The sequence below is a fragment of the Megalops cyprinoides genome, chromosome 3, assembly GCF_013368585.1.
Source record: "Megalops cyprinoides isolate fMegCyp1 chromosome 3, fMegCyp1.pri, whole genome shotgun sequence".
Taxonomy (NCBI): domain Eukaryota; kingdom Metazoa; phylum Chordata; class Actinopteri; order Elopiformes; family Megalopidae; genus Megalops; species Megalops cyprinoides.
The window spans coordinates 54850469-54860468 of NC_050585.1; the positions used below are offsets into that span (position 1 = coordinate 54850469).

General features: G+C 48.4%; 2 protein-coding genes across 3 annotated transcripts in view; both read right to left on the bottom strand.

Moving 5' to 3' along the window:
* Positions 1-5634, bottom strand: part of stk26 (serine/threonine protein kinase 26) — a 20317-nt gene extending 14683 nt beyond the window's left edge. Inside the window, exons 1-2 of the mRNA XM_036524418.1 lie at positions 5354-5634; positions 5141-5266 (exon numbers count right to left, since the gene is read on the bottom strand). Coding sequence (XP_036380311.1) covers positions 5141-5182 — 42 coding nt within the window. The 5' untranslated portion in view covers positions 5183-5266; positions 5354-5634. The remainder of the gene's footprint in view (positions 1-5140; positions 5267-5353) is intronic.
* A 3802-nt stretch (positions 5635-9436) lies between these two features.
* Positions 9437-10000, bottom strand: part of LOC118775415 (interleukin-13 receptor subunit alpha-2-like) — a 10440-nt gene continuing 9876 nt past the window's right edge. Inside the window, exon 10 of one of the 2 annotated variants that reach the window (XM_036525323.1) lies at positions 9437-9682. In XM_036525323.1, coding sequence (XP_036381216.1) covers positions 9590-9682 — 93 coding nt within the window. In that variant the 3' untranslated portion in view covers positions 9437-9589. Of the gene's footprint in view, positions 9716-10000 lie in introns of both variants that reach the window. The other variant, XM_036525322.1, reaches the window with a different exon arrangement.

Below are 10000 nucleotides of genomic sequence, written 5' to 3' on the forward strand. Positions count from 1 at the left end.
TGCAGGTCAGCGTGTAGGTCAGCGTGCAGGTCAGCGTGCAGGTAAGCCGGCAGGTCAGCGTGTAGGTCAGCGTGCAGGTCAGCGTGGAGGTCAGCGTGCAGGTCAGCGTGCAGGTCAGCGTGCAGGTAAGCCGGCAGGTCAGCGTGTAGGTCAGCGTGCAGGTCAGCGTGGAGGTCAGCGTGCAGGTCAGCGTGCAGGTCAGCGCGCAGGTCAGCGCGCAGGTCAGCGTGCAGGTCAGCGCGCAGGTCAGCGCGCAGGTCAGCGTGCAGGTCAGCGTGCAGGTCAGCGTGGAGGTAAGCGTGGAGGTCAGCGTGCAGGTCAGCGCGCAGGTCAGCGCGCAGGTCAGTCAGAATAACAGGGGCAGCGTGGCTATACGCTGCCAGCGTCACAGTTCAGTGTAAAACGAGCCCACAGTTACTGACACAGCAAAGCGCAATGTCCGCCACCTCCGTTATCTTCATGCATGATGGATGTGGTCACACCAGGGCTGTGTCCCAATACCAAGTCAGCTCCCTCAGAAGGCAGCACTGAATGGAGCATTTTCACTATTTTCACAATTTTGCACGCTTGCCCTTCATAGGCATGTCTCAAACTGAAGTCATCATAAAATGTGCCCTTCTAAGGTGCCTTGTTTCGGTTAAATTTGAAGGCAGCATCCGATGTATCCTTCACCAGGTAGGGTATCCCATAAGTCTTTGCGATTACCTCAAGCTTGTCAACTTCCGTTAAATTAATGGCGGCTGAAAACACCACAGCGGTAGATGCAGTGGTAGCAGAGGAGCTCTTTATAAATGTCCGTATACAGTGAAATCAATAATTTGTTGGAGTATTTCTAAAAAAAATACATTGTAATTATTTAATACCAAAATAATGTATGTAATGTTTTTAAGCCTCTGTGAGCTTTCCGTGAACTAGCTAGCTAGCTTGCTAGTAATCACATTACTTTCCAATAGAACAAGCTAGCTATCTAGCTAACGTAGCGGTAGTTTGGTTGTCCATCGAACAAAGGTGAAGTCTTTACAGCTACTGAAATACTTAACATGATAATCTGATTAAATTGAAAACAGTAACTGATCTAGTGGCTAGTTATTTAGTTACACAAACGTTAAACTAACTTTCTCTCCAGGGATGTGAACGATCTATGACGTCATCCTGCCTTCAAAGTGTGTCCCGATTTTGTTGCCTTTTGAGGTTCCTTTTCCGTTAGGATGCTGCCTTATAAGGGAGCTCACTTCTAAGGGTGCAGGCAGCAGGCAGCTGACTTGCACAGGGACACAGCCCAGATCATACTGCCAGCCACTCTACACTGCAGAAAACGTAACAGCACTTCTCAGGAGTTTCTCATCTGAGGTTAGACAGCAGCCAGTTTGCTCCATAATGGTGTAGTCCCTGTCACTCTTGCCAGAATACACAGTTAGTCTCCCAGGAAGATGACCTTTGACGCCAGCTCAGCCAGGCATTGGGTCCAACGTTCAGCAATGCTGCCACTCGGGACGGGCTCAGACTTTGGACCCCAGGAGGAAACGCAGAGGGTTGAGGTTGGTCAGCTCTTCAGTGCAGAGCGACGGAGCTGCCTGGGGGCGGAGCCATCAGGGAGAGGCAGGGCCACGTTCAGAAAGTAACTATCAGTCCAAGTTCAGCGTGGCCAGAACTGCGGGTGCCACTCGCTCTCCTGGAAAACTTCCCTCAATCCCACGGGGTGTTGGCTGAGCCCAGCAGAGCCATCCAGCTGTTACACAACCGCAAAGCCCATCTGCAGCTGCCCCCCTCTGCCCCCCTCCTCTGGGGCCGAGGCTAACAGCCAATGAGGAGAGCTGTACCCTCAGCAAGCTGGCAGCCACTCTGAAAGAGCCACACTGTGCTCCCTCAGCCGGGGAAAATGAAACGGTTTGCATTAAAGAGTGCAGAGTTTAAAAGGAACCCGCAGAACCCTGCGTCCTGCTGTAAGCCCCAGCATTTAATGACTGATGTTTCTGAGAGAAGACCTGTGGAGCAGCTGTCTGGGGCTGCATTTTCACTGAGATCTGTCAGCTGAAACAGCTGTAATTCAGCCCTGTGTTCACTGTTGCCTGAACCTCTGCACCTGTACAAAACGACTTGTGCGAATAAAATATTAAAGACAATACAAAATGTTGAGGAAGAAAAATATCTGGCAATATGCAGAGAGAATGAGAAAATATTGGTAACGCATCTGAAAAATAAGCAAACAAAAAAAACGATCACACCTGGTATCGGCCCATAAGCACACAGCCCACTGATACCAGGTGAACCTGCAGGGCAAAACACACAACACCCTAAAACTTTCTTCAGGAGCTACGCTGTGCTCAAATCCTGAAGAGTATCTGTCATTTCTATACATCCAAAGCCGGCACACAGCTGTCGGCACCACATTTCATGCATCTTTTTCCAAGCCATGCTTCTGTGGAGTTTCCCATCAGGAGCAGAATTGTGTATGACCGGAACAGTGGCTAGAGCTTTCTCAATCATCCAATCAGCTTTCACTTAGGAAAGCTCTCTGCCTGCGTTTGGATGAGATACCATGCAAGCAGCCAGTGTGGAAACATATTTCATCAAATCAGCAGGAATAGCTACAATAACATGGACTCCACGATGGTTAGACGCTCTACTGACCTCCTCACTGACTGACACAGTTGCTGTCAACAGTAGAATTCTCCAGTGCATTGCGGAGTACCTCCAGCGACTGGTTCATGCCACTTACCCCACAGCATTAAACAGGTTTCTGTAATGGATGTGGCAAATGTCCCACTCCTGGGATGTAATTACTGCAAACCCAACCAGTCTAAACTACCAATCTGCACAGATCTGTCCCTTTCAAACTGCCGCCATGTCTCCTGGCAGCAGCTGGAGGCCTGGCTGTGCCCCATGGCTCTGGCCCAGGAGTGCCTTCCTCCACAGAGCCACACGGCTCCCTGCTGGAGGGGCCACATGGCCGCTCTCACACCACACTTACCCAGAAAAGACCAAACGTTTTAGTCTTTAGGACCAAATGCTTTTGATCATTTCTGCATAGTGGTCTTACTGAACAACTTTCACTAGTCAAAACAAGCCAACCACACAAAAACACACACACACGCTGTCACACAACACACACACTCACACACGCTGTCACACACACACGCTCTCACACAAAAACACACACACACGCACACACACACACACAAACATGCTCTCACACATGCACACACACTCACACACGCACACACACACACACGCTATCACACACTTGCAAGACACTTGGTAACATGATTACAGAAATTAAACTATAGACTCATAAACCCCTGAGCAGCATTACTGTGAGTGTGTGAGAGGAGAACAGCAGACCCACTGCTTTACTGCTAAATTTCACATCAAACATGATATTACCACTCAGTTACTGATAAATGTCAGAAAATACATTTACAGTAAGAACAGAAGTTCAGTATTTTGCACTGTACTGACCCACTGGTTGTTCTCCTTCTTCAGAAATGATAAACGGCACAGATTAGCTCGCATGTCCACCAGCAGGACGCTGGGGAGGCCTGGTTTCCAAAGGGGAAGCACACCTTATCCCCCCCAGAGAAGGTAAACCATGATATCTGACTCCTTACAGCAGGTGGTGGCACTGTGGTACTGGTGTTTTATGCTTTTTTGGTTCCATCCAAGCTCTTAATTACATAATTGGGTCAATTATTATGCTGAATTAAATCTGAGGGCTAGAGGTGCTTCACTTTACGCCGAATGCACAGTCACCTGCATTAATTTAGCGTAACTGTCAGTAAAATTATATGATCAGCTGCTCGGACAGAATAAAGGTGCGAAGCGTCTGCGGAACTGCAGCATCAGGGCTGCCCACCTGTGCGCCACAGCCCCGGAGCCTCGCTGCTCCGGACAGCCTGAAGCAGCCGCTGCTGCGCTGCGCAGTACAGGCGAGACGCCCAACACAACAAACATCAAATGTTTTTTAGCCGGCATGTCTGACTAATTCCACGGCATTTCTCAAATGTGTCGGGTTGTAGTGCGCAACACACACAATGATGACAGTGTGTTCAGCCAAACTCGAAGCCCTGCAGTTGGAAACCAAGAGTACCGAAAATGCCCAGGATGACGTCAACAGGAAGTGATTCGGGACAAAAGTGCTTTTACGATGGGTCGCTACGCCCGACACACCTATCGCGACATGTCATGCCTTCACCGAGCAGTGATTTACCGCAGACACCCTCGGAGAGAGACCCTACGGGGGGGGGGGGGGGGGGGGGGAGGGGGAGTATGTAAAACTTTAATAATATTCTTTAATAACCCTCATCCCACTGGAAGGCAACACAATCACCGAGAACGCGGACAAAAACAGCCATGTTTGGGTCATGTCACCTTTAACCGTCATGTTATAGCTTATCTTAAATATAAGTCAAATTAAACATATTTACGTCGACATATTAAAGGACCCCACAATACCGCTCGGTGTTCTAATGTTAGCTAGAAACTACACCTTTACATGAAACTAATCACACAATGTAGCCGTAAGAAATACTTCAGAAACACCCATCGCAATTTCAACCGGCTGGGTGATACACCTAACCAAGACTAAACTAACTAGCTAACTCATTCTGACGTTAGCGAATCGCATCGCATTATAGCCAATTTATTCTTATACATAACCTAGTATATTTTTCTTTGCCATTTAGGTAGCCGCGCAGGCTAGAGACAGTCAAACAATTCTGGCAGCAAGCTAGCTAGCTAACTATCTAAAACATAAATATCTGAACTTCCTAGCCAGCCAGCCAGCCAGATAAAGCTATTTACCAGGCGAAGTGACAGACGTCCTTTGCCACACCGACAGCTAACTTGGCTCCACATTAGCTTTGGCTAGCAAGCTAAAGTTACAAAAACCATCATAAGAAGCAAGATTCAGCTGCCTTGGTGATTTCTGACTACATATAAATAAACCATGAATTTCGTGTAACTGCCGATAGAAAGCAGCCCCTTACCCCGGCTGTGTACCGGCGCTGAGCGCCTGCGCAGCCCCGGTGCTCCGATGCGGCAGCCAGCGCAGTAGATTATAGATTTGAGGCAGCCAGCGCAGTAGATTATAGGTTTGAGCCAGCTAGCGCAGTAGATTATAGGTTTGAGGCCTTCTGCTTACCTGCATGCCTGGAACCTGCACCGCCACCGGCGACTGGGCCATCTTCCGCGTCCGATCGCACTTTCAGCGCAAAGCGAGCACAGCTCTCCCGGACAGATCACACTGCCGCTTCAATGTCCACAACACCTTACAGACAGACAGTTAGGTGTCAGAATGGCGTAACAGCACAGGGACAGAGTTTAAAAAGTTTGCTCGCATCGTGTCCATACTTACTTCACAACTCTCTCCCAGTCAGCGCTGCTCCCTGGCGCGGCGGAGTTTGCCAACGCGCAGCTAGCGTAGCAGCCAGCTAGCCAACTAGCTAGCTAGCTAAGTTACACCTCCTGTAAAAACTGAGTATAAAATTACACTGCCATGCCTCTGTTGTAAAACTCTCTTCTAATCTACAGCTGTATCGATAAACTGCTTAAAGTTGTTTTCATGGCTGATCGTGCCCGCAAACGGCCGAGCTGCGGTTCAGAGGGTGGACGCGAACGCCATGTTCGGCTCGCAGGGCTGGGTGGAGTCGCGCTGCTGCGCTGCGCGTCACTGCTGCTGCGGAAAGGAATGCGCGCCTGTCAACCTGTTACCCTCCGCCGCCGCGTCTCTCACTCCTGCTCATTACAGCGAGCCGCCCCCATTACAGCCCTCTTCCACACATGCTCGTGTTCGGAAAGTCACGGTAATATGATTTTATTCCAAATGATGCATGTACATTTTAAGTAATTTCACACAGTCTTATTTTTTCCTTTTTCAGTGTTGTGCTTGTTTTTATTGCAGTCTATGGCTCAACAATCCGGGCAGTAATGGTTTGTGAACGGGGCAAACCTTGACATGACCCTCTCATACGTTTTTAAAGTTGTGAGTTAAAATGGCCATGTGGTGAGATAACCAACATTTTTAAAATGTTGCATATAATGGCAAATATTAACTTTATCTGTAGCTGTACAGTATGCACATTTGCAGAAGCTGCAATTTCATTTGATTATGGTGGCTGTATTACTTCATCTAAAAATTAAACATCTGAAAGATGTCTATGGTGTTTGGTGTGAATCAGTCAATTAGTTAATTAGTTTACCACTTTTATTTCAAAATCAATGTTGTAAAAAATAAACAGCTGAAGTTATAATGTATGGTGAAGATCATTTTTCCCTTGTCAGGGAAATATTCGAGCTAAGTTTTATTGTTTTGCTTTACAATGATGAATTGAGTTTTTTAAGTAAAAAACAACACCAGGTAATCAAACAAGTCAGCCAAACCACGTGACCTCTGAGCAGGAAGTGTGCTGCAGAAACGGCCCTCTTCCTTCTCCAGCCCAGGAGGAATCCAGAGAAACACCTGCCAGACAGCCGCCATGTTCCACCTCCACACCTCAAATAACGTGTGCCAGAGGGCCGAACTAGTATCCAGCAAGCTAAATTTCATGCTTTGCTGTTACAGATGTTTGCTGATGCTTTGTTATTGTTTACCAATATAATACATTACCATAGAAACCATACATTTTGTACTGGATTAGTTTGGCACAGTGATAACAGTTCCTGGACATCTGATTTGTCATTGTTTGGTCTAACGGTAAGTGAGGGTTAGGGTTAGGGTTAGGGTTAGATAGGGTTGTGTGTGTGATTTGTACATTATGAGGTCAGTAGTTAAGTGAGATGCTGTGTGCGCACTGCAAATTGTCTCATTGACCTAAAAATATGAATTGAACACATCTCTGAGAATCCAGAGAAGATGTGTACCGAGCTTTGCATAATGGGATTAGGAGTATGTGTGCAGTTACACGGCCTACAGCTGAACTATTGCAGTCTTTTGCAACATCAGAATTTGGCCAGAGGAATTGGATTTTGTTTCTGAATCATGTGACTGACAGGTTTTAGCATGCAGGATTTCATGACCTGATTTCCATCATGACCCAATACAGCAACACACTGGGTAATGCGGACACATTCACAGCGATTGTGCAATTTTATCATTGGGTGCGCTTTGAAACAGCAGTTGGTGTTTTTTTGTCAAATAAACATGAATTAATTTCCTAATGACTGAATGTTTGCCTACTTTCAGTTACAGAAAAACCAGGAGTTTCGGGTGTGCTCACCTGCTTATGACCTTTAGATTATTCTGGTGTAATGAAGGGAAAGTTGTCAGTGGGGGAGACGCGGGCTTACTGCCGTTTCAGATCTGCTGCAGTGCGTTTTTACATTAAGCCCCGCGGTGCTGGAAATCGGTACGAGTCTGATGAGCTCCATTTGTGTCACATGTTTCATGAATTCTGGTGCATTTCAAGGTTTGGGGTGTTGCTGAAGAGCAGCCTTCAGGCAGGACGCAGAGAAGCCGCGGTGAATGAAGGCCTGGTCTCCTTTCATCTGGAAGACAGACTCTACGCTGTATTGGGCCATTCGTGTGTCTGCTTGGTCCAAATGGAAGACTGCCCCCTACTGGTCACTTCCAGCAGCAGCCTGATGCCCCTTCAGTTTCACTTAGGCAGGAGAGGATTTAAGTACTATCCAAACACAGAGACCCTGTGCTTCAGCCGAGAGGCAGGAGAAGGCTCCTAACACAGAGACCCTGTGCTTCAGCCGAGAGGCAGGAGAAGGCTCCTAACACAGAGACCCTGTGCTTCAGCCAAGAGGCAGGAGAAGGCTCCTAACACAGAGACCTTGTGCTTCAGCCGAGAGGCAGGAGAAGGCTCCTAACACAGAGACCCAGGGCTTCAGCCGAGAGGCAGGAGAAGGCTCCTAACACAGAGACCCTGTGCTTCAGCCGAGAGGCAGGAGAAGGCTCCTAACACAGAGACCCTGTGCTTCAGCCGAGAGGCAGGAGACGGCTCCAGGGTGGCATGGCTGTTGGAAAGTTATCCTACTCAACATTTCACCCAACACTGAAAATAGCCATTTCACTCTTCGGATAACTGTCAAGAACCTGCTGGTATGTATGTGATGTGAAGAACACATCCAGATGCACACCTCTGGGCTTTCAACAGCATCCATTAACATCAGATGCAGCCAATGCCAGGCGCCATGATGGGACAGCACAGAGCCCAGACAGACTCACTCAGGGTCACAATCAACCCTTCTGCACGTGACGTATTCTGTGCTATGTAGTGCGCGTATTATGCTACATGATCCATTATGTTTTCATTAGCGTTATTAAGCTTCTCATTGTCATTATTAAGCTTTTCACTGCTGCATTTGCTATACTTTTAAATGTTAAATCTGTTTCCTCAAAGCTAATGTTAGCTAGAATTTTTCCAATCTAGTGTTCTAATCACACCGGTTTGACTGTACGTGCGAAAGGGCTAATCACACCAGTTTGACCATACGTGCGCGAGGGGTAATCACAACAGTTTGACTGTATGCACGAAAGGGCTAATCACACCAGTTTGACTGTATGCGCGAAAGGGCTAATCACACCGGTTTGACTGTACGTGCGAAAGGGCTAATCACACCAGTTTGACTGTACGCGCAAAAGGGCTAATCACACCAGTTTGACTGTACGCGCAAAAGGGCTAATCACACCAGTTTGACTGTACGCGCAAAAGGGCTAATCACACCAGTTTGACCATATGCGCGAAAGGGCTAATCACATCGGCTTGACCGTATGCGTGAAAGGGCTAATCACACCGGTTTGACCGTACGCGCGAAAGGGCTAATCACACCGGTTTGACCGTACGCGCGAAAGGGCTAATCACACCGGTTTGACCGTACGCGCGAAAGGGCTAATCACACCGGTTTGACCGTACGCGCGAAAGGGTTGACACACTGGAGCAGGAAACGCATCTGTAAGTTCTGTGTGTTCTTGGTTCTTTAGTTACACACAGCTCCATTGTGAGATCTTGCTTGTACGCATGGTTACCTGGTTACAGCACGGAGCCCAGGCAGAGTGTTCAGGGAAGCTACATGCTGCTCTTATCTACAGTGACCAGCCCAGCAGGGGCACAGAGGTGCAGCCCAGCAGGGGCACAGAGGTGCAGCCCAGCAGGGACACAGAGGTGCAGCCCAGCAGGGGCACAGAGGTGCAGCCCAGCAGGGGCACAGAGGTGCAGCCCAGCAGGGACACAGAGGTGCAGCCCAGCAGGGGCACAGAGGTGCAGCCCAGCAGGGGCACAGAGGTGCAGCCCAGCAGGGGCACAGACGGTGGGGAACAGACATTCACTCCAAGCCTGCCTTCCCCATGAGAGTCACCTATTACACACACACTGGGCACATGCAGGAGCATGTGACCAAATCAGTACATCAGGGTTAACACGGTTTACATCAAAATATACAGACACTGAATTTATTTGACATTTACACAAAATATTTTAAGTTTCCACCTGGAATGTTGAGATTTTTTAAATCTTTGGAAAGGGTTTTGTGTTTGTGGGGGGACAGTCCTACGGAGAGCTCTGACAGAGTGAGCAGGAAAGGCGTCTGCTGGCCAGATCAGGCTCAGGCTGAGGGTCTGAAGCTGCTCCTGTTCAAACAGGGATCTTCAGGATGTGACTGCAGCAGCTTGCAGTGTCGGTGAGTGACCAGCAGGTGGCACTGCTCGCTCTACAGCAGTGATGACACTCACCACTTCCTCCTGAGGGACAAACAGCAGATTCCGCTCTAAGCCCTGAAACCAGACAGAGGGATCTGCAGTCAGACTGATTAATCGAGACAGAGAGATCCACTGTCAGGCTGATTAATCGAGACAGAGAGATCCGCTGTCAGGCTGATTAATCGAGACAGAGAGATCCGCTGTCAGGCTGATTAATCGAGACAGAGAGATCCGCTGTCAGGCTGATTAATCAAGACAGAGAGATCCGCTGTCAGGCTGATTAATCGAGACAGAGAGATCCACTGTCAGGCTGATTAATCGAGACAGAGAGATCCGCTGTCAGGCTGATTAATCGAGACA